We start from the raw sequence: 13,923 nt of genomic DNA, 5'->3' as shown, positions 1-13,923 counted from the left end.
TAAGAGAAATCTAACACTGGCTTTTCTGTCCACTAAATCACTGATTTACTAGACATAAAGTCATGTACAAATAAATACGTAAGTTTTCTTACTTTTCTCTCGCCGGGCCAGAAAAATGCTATTCCCAGAAGCACAGAGAGCGTTTGCTAGAGTGGAGACTGCTGGTTTACAGTGGATGATCTACTGCGATTCTAATGCAAGGAGTAGCCTGGAGCCGTTTGTCTCGATCACAGATATAGCAAGTACGCTAAGTCATTAATTTATTTAATGTTTAACTATTTGCTTAGCTTAGCCATCCAAAATGGCTGGACTTTGTTTGTCTTCATCATTAGCTTATAGAGCATAATGTTTAGAAATGATAACTCGATGGCTAATTAGATTTAAAATAAATCCTTGGTGTTGTAGCTACATGTAGATTAGCTTAGGATATAGCCAATACAACATAAAAAGTTTTATTTTCCACAACACGTGAGCCTTTTTTTTGCTTTATTACAATTATTTATTACAAAGGAGCCAAACAGGGGCATCATCCTGATAAAATGCAACTGTGTTTTAAGCTGCTCCCCTATAAACTGGGTAAATTTGGATTTGTGAATATTAACCAGCAATACCGTTCAGTAATTTTTTGAGATGCATCGTGTTACTGTGGCTAGATAGTAAGCTAGCCGGGCAGTTATTTATTGTACTCCTTAGCCCGTAGGATACTGCATTTCGATACAAACTTGTAAAATAGGACGGTCATAAACGTAGCCAATTGACAGTTGCACAGTTTGTGTTATTGTAACATAATTAAATTAGTTAGAACATAATTAAAATATTAGTTCAGGGACCTATTATCCGGCTACGCGTGAAAACGGCAACATGTAAACATATGTGTAACCGTAGATAAAAATATGCAAAATATTAGTAACACTCCGTATATGTTTTTGTTGGGTGCGGAATAAGTCGGAATTTCACCCTGCCAGCGCATTAGCTGCAATAGGGACGTGGATCGACCACCCAGGGGACGTGTACCGACCACCAGTAGCTGTCTTTCTTTTTCTCAATTATGCTAAAAGTGGTGCCACTCTAAGCCATAAAAGGTTTATTTTGTAACAACATCATCACCTGTACCTTGTGGAAACAGGAAAAGGTTTATCATTGCGGTGTACTAACTAATCTTCCTGATTAAGGATTATTGTAAACAAGGTCGAATTCACATTAGGAAATGTATGAAGTTGTCTTTTTTTCATTTAGTTTATTATGTGTATTTCTATGGTGAGAACAATTTGTGATGGTTTGTAATTTCTTTGTTGGTTTATTTACATACATCTATGTTTTGTAGATGTGCTTTTATTTAAGACCATTTTTCATATTGTGATGGAAATCCCTTCGGTTTAAGGGGAGGGTCTGCTGTTTGAGTGGCAGGCTTTCGGTTTCTCTTATCTTTTATGTTTTAATGACATCAGAAGTTTAAGTAATTTTTTTCTTGGAAGCATTTGTATTATGTGCTACCAACATCAAGCAAGCTAATTGGGACAGCATGCTTACTATTGTCTTGTTTTTCTATTGTTATATTAACCCTATATAGTGTATTAAGCCTCCAAGGTTAAGATTGATGTTAACTATATACAAAAACATTTATTTTAATATTGGCATTGCCTTGTCTTTTCTTTGTAATTATAGAGGTTGGAGGTGAGTACTGGTGTGTGTCTGTGTGCCTGCGTGTTTGCGCACGAGTGTGTGGATGGCATCCCACCCCGGTAAATGGCCACCAGCTGCCACTGTACTTTATTACACCACCCCCCTCCACCACCACCAACTCCCCCACACCCCATCTCTAGAACCGCCATTTGCTGCAAACGCAGGCCTCTGAGCCTGGATAAAAGGGGCAAAATTAATCATGGAGGTGAGGTAGCTGGCAAACATGGGCAGCCACACAGACAAAAGAGTGCGTGACAGGGACTCTGAGGTGACGGTGAATTATTGCTGCAGATTCACAGTAAAATGCAAGGGTGGCTTTTTCTCATCGCAATCATAGTTTGGTGAGTTTAGAAATCCCTACATCAACATTAGAATCATTTCCATTGGAAAATAGTCAAACTTGCTATTCTTAAAGTGCCAATCTATGTTTTTTTCATATGAACAAATACCAAATTTGAGACATATTCCCACTGGCATTTCTCTAGAAATGCCCATTGAGACCATTTGCATTGTTTAGTTTAATTTCTATATACAGTGTTAACATAAGATGGCAGAGGGCTCATCACCCCTGCCCTGTATGGAAATGTATGCAACAAAACCAGAGAGTTTGCGTGACACGTACTTGCGGCAGTAATGCAGGAGAGTTCGAATGGCATAAACACAAGAAGAGGAGGAATTTGAGCACAGTTTGTTTTCAGTAACTTTACAATACTGGAAGTTTTATTGAGTATTAGCCCTACAGTATAAAATCTGGTCACCATGGTTCTGTCACAGTTTGTTCCTACAGGAGGGGTTAGTAATGGAACAGGAACTGGCCCTTCTCCATTAATACAAATATTTTTTATCACAAAAGGATTGTGGGATAATCTTTTTTCTTGTTTTTGGGTAAATTTTGGGTAAATTGAAGACTACAAAAGGTGAAAATGAATATCATGAAAATGAAGACTGGCATGTACTTACGTCCCAAAGCTGGAGAGCCGATGAATGATAAGAGAGCTATGCAAGCTTGGAAGAACAGGAGCCTGAAAGGGCGCCGTGAGCTTTGCCTGCAGAGTTGGACATACAATACAACATGGTCACACATGGTCTTCTTTGTTATGTGAGTCACCTACAGCAGGGAGGCTTTTACAAAAACTAGAAAAAGATTTTTGGGACCATTCACTTGGGCCTGGATTGAATGCCCTGCCTGTTTTTTTGGCACACAATTAATGCAAGCATTTTTTCCATAATTCCAGTGATTGTAATAAAAAGGCAAGCCCATTTATTCATGTTAATCCAGGCCTTGTCTTTTCATACCTGTGTGCAAAAGGTAAAACATTTTTTTAACATATAAGGCACTTCAAAAATACTTTCTAATATATCAATAGATATAAAAGAGGCCATAATCATTGAAAAATAAATGTTTTCTAAATGTTTAATTTAGTAAAACATTAATTGGCATATATATTTTTTACAAACCTTTTACATAGGGATATGTACTGCAACATGTTTCAACAACTAAAACATTTCCTTGGGTTTAGTTTCCAGTGCCAAATACATGCATTTGCTCTTTGTGTAAAGTCATTTAAACTAAGCTAATGACATTTTGGATGAATGGCCACAGTTGTCCTTCAAGTGAACCTTTTTGATTCAGATCTCTTTGTTCTGTTCAAAGGATAACACATTCAAATGAATAATTCAGGAACCTTGAGAGGTGTTTCAAAAAGGGCATAATACAAACATAATCTACAAGTTAATGCATCTTGTGCCTCTTATCCCATGAAATGAAATTCTGGTTTCAGTATTCAGAAACATCTTGGGATGCATCAATATTGATGATAAAATGTCAGATATTTTTCAATATTTGGAATAAATAATTACACCTCTCAAGTCACCTCTTCTTATCAACCATTGAGAAATGATTTAATGTGTCATGTTTGCTGAAATCTTTTCCAAAAGCCTATTCCATATTTTTAAAGGGCAATACATATCCATGTTTAAAAAAAGAAAGAAAAATGAAACAAGTGTTACCAAGCTTATGGTTCTCCTCACACTCCATAGTGTAGACGGTCAGCGTATGAACCTAAATATTACAGTAATCAAATAACCCTGCTCAGCAGTCATTACTATGATGCACTAGCAATCTCTGTGCATCAATTCTGGGTTGTGCTAGAGAGATTGGATTGCCGGTGGCAACGCTAACTAATTGGCTGGCCAGCATTTGGTACTCTGGCAGTGCTCCTCCTTCTCGCTCAAAGGAGCAGATACCAGTCCTGCTGCTGGGTTGATTCCCTTCTACGGCCCTGTCCAGTTCTCCTTATGTAACGGCCGGTCTCCTGATATCTCCTCCATGCTCTTGAGACTGTGCTGGGAGACACAGCAAACCTTCTTGTGACCGCACGCATGGATGTGCCATCCTGGAGGAGCTGGACTACCTGTGCAACCTGATTGGGCTGCAGGTACCGCCTCATGCTAACAGTAGTGACAAGGACACTAGCAGAACACAAAACTAGAGAAGAATCAGTCAGGAAGGATGTCAGGGTACATCACCTTTGCACCTGTCGTCACTTTCATTTGCACTAAAGCACAATCACTTCTAAATGGACAGATTGATATCCCCGAAGTTTAACTGACTTGATGTTACACTGTGATGATTAAGTGTTCCCTTAATTTATGTGAGCAGTGTAGTAAACAAAATTCTGTTATGTTTGGCACAATTAGCTGGCTGGCCATGATGGCCAGATAACTTGTTGTGGGTCTGATATTTTAGAAAGTAGTTACTTAATTCCAATCTACTTCTAGGCTAGCTGGCTATAATTAGCTAGCTAATAGGGTCAGTCCACCAGTTGCAAAATACTACTATCCTGTGCATGTTCGTTCATGTATGACTGCAGTTTAACTACATTCCAATATCTGTGGTTAGAGAGACACATTGAATTTTCTAAATTCATATCTTGTGAATGTGTGGCTGTGTGCCTTTGTTCCCGCAGGGTAGGCCACACAAAATATTCTAATACGTATTATATTATTATACATGGTTATTAAAAAATATGACACTCTTGACATGACAATCAAGAGCAGGGGGTTCCCTGGTGTCAATGCTCAATTCCCAACCTGGCCCTTTCAAACTCTCATCTAATCATCCCGATTTAATTTGAAAAAAACGAATTATCTCTCTCTCCACCTTAGCTGATGTGTGGTGACATTCTGGCACGAAATGCCATTTTAAGCTCTATGTTTTCAGTCCAGGTTCAGAACTTTATGCTACAAATAAAGCTTCAAATTAACTTACTCTAGGGGGTTTATTGTATCTATTTTAATTAACATAACACAATAGAAAAGCAAAAACAATTGGGTTAATTAATTAAGGCTGTCTATTCTATACAGGGCCAAAGCAAACAAAATGGCCTGAAAATACAGGGCCCGGGTGTTTCTGATACACGCTGTCTATTTCCACTACAGGCCTGTATATGTGCTCACTGATCTGGGCTGCCATGGCGACGATGATGATGCAGTGGTGAAAACAGGAAGCACAGAAGTCTGGCAAAAGAAGTGCTCTGCTTCCCTCCGCTCTCCCCACTGCGCCGGAGAACAATACGGCTGGATCTAATTTGGTAGGTACTGTACAGTATCTCACTGGCTGGCCTTGGGCCAGTGCTGTATGATGCTGCTGAAATAATTTGCACTCACCTCAGCTCCCCTCTCACGTTTGTCTGTTACCTTACCTCCATGATGTGAACATTGCCCCAAGCTAGATTTTGAAACCATTGGTAGTTGTTTGACCAGCTTGACCAGCTCAATTTTAAAGCTGGGTTTTACAGCAGCAGGGTGTAGAGGTGGAGGTTTGAGGTGAGTGTGTGTGTGTGTGTTGGGGGGAGATGGTGGAGGGGAGGAGGGGGATGTAATAACTGTCAGACTGATGAGTGCTCCTCTCTCAGCCTGCCCTCTCCTGGGGAGCTTATGACTACTTACATTCACCCTTCAAGAGGTGAAATCAGCCCTTCATGGTAGAGTTCTGCCATTCATCTTTGCCAGCCAATCCATCATTTGCTGCACCTTTCAGTTACGCCAGGTCAAATTCCCTTTCACTATGCTGATGCTGATGAATTTGAATGTCAGGCCCAGACAGCAGTCCATTGGTACTTCCCCCAGGTAAACTAGCCAGATCAGCTTTTTAAAGTCAAAATCTACAGGGGGTTGTCTTATAAGTTTCCCCAAATCAAAACTGCATGGGTGTGTCATGTGTTAGTGAGATGAGAAAGCATTCTGATTGCTTGACTGTACAGAGAAATTAACTGAAATGTTTTCGGAAAGCCGTCATTTCTCTCTGTCTTTAATGAGCTTGTGTGACCTTGCTGGATCTTTATTCAAGATCGAGAGAGACAGAGAGGGAGCGCAGTACTTGCATTGCATTAATTGGCATTCACTTTCTGTCATAATGTCCCTCCAGATATGGAGTGCATTTTATGTTCCTTAAAAGCTTTAGGGCATTTAAATTAGCCCTCTGAGAGGCGGAGATCTGTCCACATAGCGGAGAGCCCTTTGGATAAAGGAATGGCATACCACAACCTGCATGGGAACAACACAAGTGCCACTATTTTTCTACCCTGTTGCTCATAAGAGCCTATGCCTTGCAAGAAAATTGATGAAAGAGAGCATGAGCGGTCATCTTGATTTCATTGTAAGGACTCAGTGAACATTCTTGAATGAACATAGTCTTCATAATGATTCATAAAAACACACTGCCCTATTTGGTTTTCCAAAACTCATTTAGCCGCTTCACTTAAACCCGACACTTAAGCGCTGTATGGATAGCTGTCTCACATGGAGACTTCTGGGAACTGTTCCTAAAGAAAGCAAAATTACTTCCAATTGTCCCCTTAAATGCTGTATGACACACTGACAGATATAGAAATGGATTTCAGTCTTGGGACTAGCACTCTGCACAAACTGCTGTGAAACCGGAGCTCTTAAACATGCAAACATCCTTTCTGTATCTGGAGTCAACGTATCACAGGTTTCAGTAAAAGCTCATTTTCACCTTTTTGGTGACAAACTGCAGGCTAAAAATAGGCTACCATGTTCCAAATGGCTTTCTTCTGGCAGTCTCTGTGTGACTGCTTCTGCCACACAGATGGCTGTATCCCCTCAGAGCGTCAGCTGGGAGTCTGAGCCAGAGTGCCTGGCTTGACTTCTGTGGAGTCATTTGTCTTAATTATGTAAACTGGATCCCCGTTCAGCACACTTCACCCATGCTCGCAAATTAAACATGTCAGTCACATGAATGAATACTTTAATATTTTAAGATGGCAAATTGGCCCTTTGGCAGTGCTACGCAGGGGCAAGCTGAGTGCATCAGCGGCAGGGGCCATTTCATCGAGGCTGTCTGTGCGTGTGCCAATCGGGAGAGTTGAGGGTACCGCGTCCGGTCTCAACCGACCAATGCAATACACTGATGAATTGAGACCGCATGGAAGTCTTGATATGATTATACCCTATATACAGTGGGGTCCAAAATTCTGATAACATTAGCTATAGCTATTTTTTTCATGTAATCCTGGAATTAAACAGAAAGATTTCGGATTTTCTAAAAATGTAAACCAAATGAAAGTTACTTCAAAACTTTGCAAGAACTACTCAAAGACCAAGGAAGAGCAAGGAGTGCTGGACAATCTACAATCACCTGACCTCAACCCTGTTGAACATTTATGGGGGCACTTGAAGCATGACAAAAGCCAAACATTTAGTAACATCACAAGATGCTCTTGGAACATAGTCAAATAATTCTGGAATAACATGAATCATCAGGTTGTGCACAAATGTGTGGTGTCCATGCCTATAGAGAGGCATACCAAATACGAAACAAATACAAAGATTCAACTTTTCTAATTGTTATGATCATAATATAGTTTTTAATGAAATGTTTGTATTAAATGGAAAATAGAAGCATTTTCACTGGTGGTCTCAGACTTGGACCCCACTGTATATCAATAAATAAATAAATAAATAAATAAAATCTACTCTTCATCTCATGATTGTTTTGTTTATGACAGCTCTACATGCATGTTTTGCAATTTATGGATTTGATGCTTTTCCCTTGTTGAGGAACTCATGTACTTTTAAGTCACTTTGGATTAAAAGCATCTGCTAAATGACTAAAATGTAAATGTCAGATGTAATTATGTGTTTAAGCATGAGTACAGAAACCGGTTAAAATGCTTATGAATCTCACATCCCATTGATAGAGTGAGTAACGCGAGTAACGGGAAGCCTGAAACTAACACACTGTATCAGGCTACTGTACACAGCCCTTATCTAAATCTTGGTGTACAGCCTGGAGCTACAGTGCATCCGGGAAGTATTCACAGCGCTCCACTTTTCCCACATTTTGTTATGTTACAGCCTTATTCCAAAATGGAATAAATTCATTTTTTTCCTCAAAATTCTACACACAACACCCCAACGTGAAAATAGATTTTTGCGAATTTATTAAAAATAAAAAACTAAGAAATCACATGTACATAAGTATTTACAGCCTTTGCCATGAAGCTCAAAATTGAGCTCAGGTGCATCCTGTTTCCAGTGATCAACCTTGAGATGTTTCTACAGCTTAATTGGAGTCCACCTGTGGTAAATTCAGTTGATTGGACATGGTTTAGAAAGGCACACACCTGTCTTCATAAGGTCCCACAGTTGACAGTGCATGTCGGAGCACAAACCAAGCATGAAGTCAAAGGAATTGTCTGTAGACCTCCGAGACAGGATTGTCTCGAGGCACAGATCTGGGGAAGGGTACAGAAAGATTTCTGCTGCTTTGAAGGTCCCAATGAGCACAGTGGCCTCCATCATCCGTAAATGGACGAGGTTCGGAACCACCAGGACTCTTCCTAGAGCTGGCCGCCCGTCTAAACTGAGCAATCGGGGGAGAAGGGCCTTAGTCAGGGAGGTGACCAAGAACCTGATGGTCACTCTGTCAGAGCTCCAGCGTTCCTTTGTGGAGAGAGGAGAACCTTCCAGAAGGACAACCATCTCTGCAGCAATCCACCAATCAGGCCTGTATGGTAGAGTGGCCAGACGGAAGCCACTTCTTAGTAAAAGGCACATGGCAGCCCGCCTGGACTTTGCCAAAAGGCACCTGAAGGACTCTCAGACCATGAGAAACTAAATTCTGTAGTCTGATGAGACAAAGATTTAACTCTTTGGTGTGAATGCCAGGCGTCATGTTTGGAGGAAACCTGGCACCGCTCATCACCTGGCCAATACCATCCCTACAGTGAAGCATAGTGGTGGCAGCATCATGCTGTGGGGATGTTTTTCAGCGGCAGGAACTGGGAGACTAGTCAGGATTGAGGGAAAGATGAATGCAGCAATGTACAAAGAAAACCTGCTCCAGAGCGCTCTTGACCTCAGACTGGGGCGACGGTTCATCTTTCAGCAGGACAACGACCCTAAGCACACAGCTAAGATATCAAAGGAGTGGCTTCAGGACAACTCTGTGAATGTCCTTGAGTGGCCCAGCCAGAGCCCAGACTTGAATCCGATTGAACATCTCTGGAGAGATCTGAAAATGGCTGTGCACCGACGCTCCCCATCCAACCTGATGGAGCTTGAGAGGTGCTGCAAAGAGGAATGTGCGAAACTGCCCAAAGATAGGTGTGCCAAGCTTGTGACATCATATTCAAAAAGACTTGAGGCTGTAATTGCTCCCAAAGGTGCATCAACAAAGTATTGAGCAAAGGCTGTGAATACTTATGTACATGTGATTTCTTAGTTTTAGATTTTTTAATAAATTTGCAAAAATTTCAAAAAAACTTCTTTCATGTTGTCATTATGGGGTGAATTTATTAAAAATGAATTTATTCCATTTTGGAATAAGGCTGTAACATAACAAAATGTGGGAAAAGTGAAGCGCTGTGAATACTTTCCGGATGCACTGTATAATCCATGCAGAGCTAAATATTATACCGCAGCTACAATTTCACCAGTTCATTTGGATGGGAAGCAAATCCAATCATGAAATTCATCTTTAAGAAAAATTTTTTACTTGAACTTCAACAAAAACAAAGGGGTAGACCTGCAAGCTGTAAACTGAAATAACATAATCCAATGAATTAATTCCCAAAAATGTGAAGATTCTAAATTAATCTTCCGTCATTGTTAAAAAATAACAGCCTCTTAACATGACACATGGACTGCTGTATTCAGTTCTATTGTGTTAACAAGAGAGTTTTTTTTACAGTGTTAGATTACCCTGTAAACTATTCAAACAATAACTGTTGCTGGAATTTCATAGGCATGCTTGTCAGCTACAGATGGCATTGAATATAAAGTACAATAACACTGGCTGAAATAAAACATGTTTACATAAACACAGACTGCTTAAGCCTTGAATACAGGTATTCATACTATACTTGGTGAATTACAATTATTGCTTATAAAGGAATATAAACGTGACTACATCTTTAAATTCATTTATTTCAGCTGGGCTTTGTTATTCAGACAGGTTGCTGTAACTTAGTTTTTTCCCTTTGCAGAGACACAGAATAAATGCTTATTTATTAAATAAATAAACAAATGCATGAATAGAAATAAACAAAGATTATGAAGGAAAAAAAATGAATTTAATTGTGAGTGCATAGGGCCACACAATACAGATTAGCAAAATTGCGATTATTGTGAAGGAAGTGGAATTGTAAGCTTACCTTAACGTGACCAAATTGTTGGCCACCATTTTCACTCCGTGGGAATGAACAAAAGCTGGTTAGGCTAACCAGAAAAAGTGCTGGAAAGCAAAAAGAGAAGACGCACTGTGCAGGAAATCCCCCGGTCCTATGGAGCTCTCATAGTGGTACAGCAGGCGACCAAAAGAGTCAGCAACAGGAGATGGCAGAACTTTTTCAGAGGCCACAAAGTTTTTTGTAATGTCGAGCCCCACTTGTTCAACACTTCTCATTGGCCAAAAGTCTTTGGGGAGGTGGTGGCAGAGTTTTATTACCAGTATTTAAGACACCAAGCCTGCAGGCTATTGCAGTGTTTTAAGTGCCTCCTAATAACACCTATGCACAGTTTGCAATCCTGCTAATAATTAGCTTCATAACAGGGAGGCGCCCGGTCATCTCGAATAGTACATCTAAGAAAACATTATTCTTCGTTTGAGACACAGGAATCACTTCAAGAAGTGAAATGTAGAGCATAAACACATATGTTTTATGTACCATTGCGTGTATTATGCAGACCCAGCTTGTCTGTCATCGAGCATTCCTTTCCCAATAAAGGAAAGGACATCTAGGTGGTATGCATGTCGACAATCCTAGAGACCATTGAGTCTTACCTACGTACTCACAGAAGAAGATTTATGCTAATTTTCCCAGAGAAGACACATCAGGAGTCAGGTGTAATATAATTTAATTATGGCTTTATTCTTCAGAACAGAAAAAAAGTGTTAAGGTGAGACCTCTCGCACATCTGGTTTTTCACAGGAAAGATTTTTTTCCTCAGCATAATTATAGATTTTTACAGAGACATATTTTTTGTACAGACTATGATGAAAATGTGACTTTTAGGTTTTTAGACATAGTCCCCCCCCCTGTTTTAGGGGACCAAAAGTAATTGGACAAATGAACAACAACTGAAATAAAGTCATCCTATTCAGTATTTATTTGCAAATCCTGCAATCAATGACTGCCTGAAGTCGAACCATAGACATCACCAGATGCTGGGTATCTTCCCTGGTTCCTCTGCCAGGCTTGTACAGCAGCTCTCTTCAGCTCCTGCTTGTTTCCTGGGCTATTTGCCTTTAGTCTGGTCATTTCACACTGCATGTTCAATTGGATTGAGGTCAGGTGATTGACTTGGCCAGTCAAGGACATTCCACTTTTTGGTCCTTGGCTGCTTTGTCTGTTGTCACATGCCGTGTGACTCCCCTGGGCAGGAGATGTGGCACCATCATTTTCCGCATGGAGAGAGAGAGAGCGCCTACACCAACACAAAATCAATGTTTGCCCCTTCACAGGTTTCCAGCCAATAATAAGAAAGTAACACAATATATTCAAATAAAAAGGCAAAAGAAAGCAAAGCTTGGACAGAGCTAGCCAGCTTTTCAGCTGACCCGCTTGCCCAATGTTCAGTGGTGTCACCTCCCTTTTGTGCCATCAAATAAAGAAAATAAAAACCAGAACAGAAAAGTCGCTCTGTCAGATCGATCTCCTGGTCTCGGCCCTGTACTGTGGAGACAAGCACACCTTTAAGCACCAGGTGCATGTGTCCTCTCCGCCAGTAGGCGGGGCCAATAATATCTGTTTCTCCACCGGACCATAATCTCACAGCTGTGTGTTTTGGATCATTGTCTTGCTGCATGACAAAGCCTTGTCCAATCAGTTTTGATGCATTTGATCTGAGCAGAGAACATGTTTTTGTAAATAGCTATACATGTCCAAATTACAACACCCCAACCACCATGTTTATCCGATGGGGGAGCTTTGGTTCTTGGGCAGTTTCTTTTCGCCTTTTCGCTCTTCCCATCACTCTGGTACAGGTTCATCTTTGTCTCATCTGTCCATAACGCTTTGTTCCAGGACTCTATATACATTTTTGCAAACTACAACCTGGCCATTCTATTCTTGAGGCTTGCCCGGGATTTGCATCTTGTGGTGAACCCTCTGAGGTTATGCTGGTGTAGTCTTAATGGTCGTCTTTGACACATCTATGCCTACATCCTGGAGACTGTTGTTGATCTGTTGAACAGTTACAAAAGGATTTCTTCTCACCACAACATTTACTATACCGGTCTTCCTTGCTCTACCAGGTCTTTTGCCATTGTTCAGCTCTCCAGTGTGTTCTTGCTTCTTAACAGTGTTCCCAACAGTTGATTTTGACACCCCTATTTTTTGGCCATGTCTGTGATTGTTTCAGATTCAGATGATGGGCTGCTTTACCGGCATTGGCACTTCTTTTTTCCTCATATTGAGAGGACTTGTTATATTTATTTTTGTTGATCACAAGCAGACAGTTAGCCATTAATTATTTCTGTAGTAATGTATTTTTCGTTCCGAGGTTGAATCATTCTAAATTAAATTATAATCAAATTGTGTGTATATAATTATGATATATAAACATTTGGCAATCTGTATAAATGCTGTGTGAAGCCAATTAGTTTCAGATGCCCACATTATGTGAAGCCCCATCTGAATTTGGACAGACTTGCTTGGTTTTAATGAAAGCAGGTAATCAAATACAAATACTATGCAAATAAACTATGATTGTATCTGTGTAAATGCATGCTAATAATACTGCCACATTTAATTCTACTTGAGAGAGCTCAAGAGCTTGAATTCAGCATAGCCACACATCAATATGCCATAGAATTGGTACTAGTCTACTGTTGTGAAAATACAGTATTGGTGTTGGTTTTTGCATCATATCTTGTGGGCTTTGTCTGAGTGATTGAAACTTGAGTTCTGTTGTAGGTAGGACAGGTTGCAAGAGGCAAATAATGATCATGGAAAATCTAAATCGGGAAAGCATAGGCGCCTTTGTCTCCTCGAGGCTTGACTCTTTATTGGGATTCCTGCTAAAAGCCTCCACAAGCTCCAGTACATTCATGTTAAGAGTGCGGAAACAACAGCACATCACACCTATCCTTGCTTCCCTACACTGGCTCCCCATCTCCTACCGGATCAAATTCAAAACCCTTCTCCTCACCTTTAAGTGCTTAAACAACAAAGCACCCACTCACCCACTTCTTTCAGAACTGCTCACTCAACTACATTCCTCTCATCATCTCCAGTCTAATAAGAGTCTTCAACTTTTCAGCCCCAAGACCAAGCTCTTCTGAATAGGGGATCAGGCCTTCTGTTCAGCCATTTAACATCTGTAGAGTATCTCCCGGACCACGTAAGGGCTCCTCAGACTCTGACTCAGATTTTTTCATTTATTGCACTTTATATATTTTTTTAGCACTTTTGTAGTGCTTCTTCACTCAGTGAAAGGCGTGTAATAAATTTGATATATTATTATTATCATTATGATCAACTGCTCTATAACATGTATTTATTACAGTACAAATAACTCATATTGAGGTTAACAGCTGGGGAGGTTAGTTGCCATGTCATACAATTGTATATTATAGAAATACTGTATTTTGCCAATCACTGAAAGCTATCTATTTCACATTTCTCAGGTTTTTCTGTGTCACAACATTTTTGGACCATGCTATTTAACTGACCATACATTTTTGTGTTGTATCCCACCTTTCTTGTAAAT

General features: G+C 40.2%; 1 protein-coding gene across 1 annotated transcript in view; it reads right to left on the bottom strand.

Annotated features, from left to right (window-relative positions):
• Positions 1 to 13,923, bottom strand: part of LOC133137705 (collagen alpha-3(IX) chain-like) — a 62,617-nt gene that overhangs the window by 46,046 nt on the left and 2,648 nt on the right. Inside the window, exon 2 of the mRNA XM_061256036.1 lies at positions 2,644 to 2,791. Coding sequence (XP_061112020.1) covers positions 2,644 to 2,791 — 148 coding nt within the window. The remainder of the gene's footprint in view (positions 1 to 2,643; positions 2,792 to 13,923) is intronic.

Source organism: Conger conger, chromosome 9 (assembly GCF_963514075.1).
Source record: "Conger conger chromosome 9, fConCon1.1, whole genome shotgun sequence".
Classification (NCBI taxonomy): domain Eukaryota; kingdom Metazoa; phylum Chordata; class Actinopteri; order Anguilliformes; family Congridae; genus Conger; species Conger conger.
The sequence above is the reverse complement of the archived record's forward strand: the minus strand, read 5'-3'. Positions and strand labels throughout refer to the sequence as shown.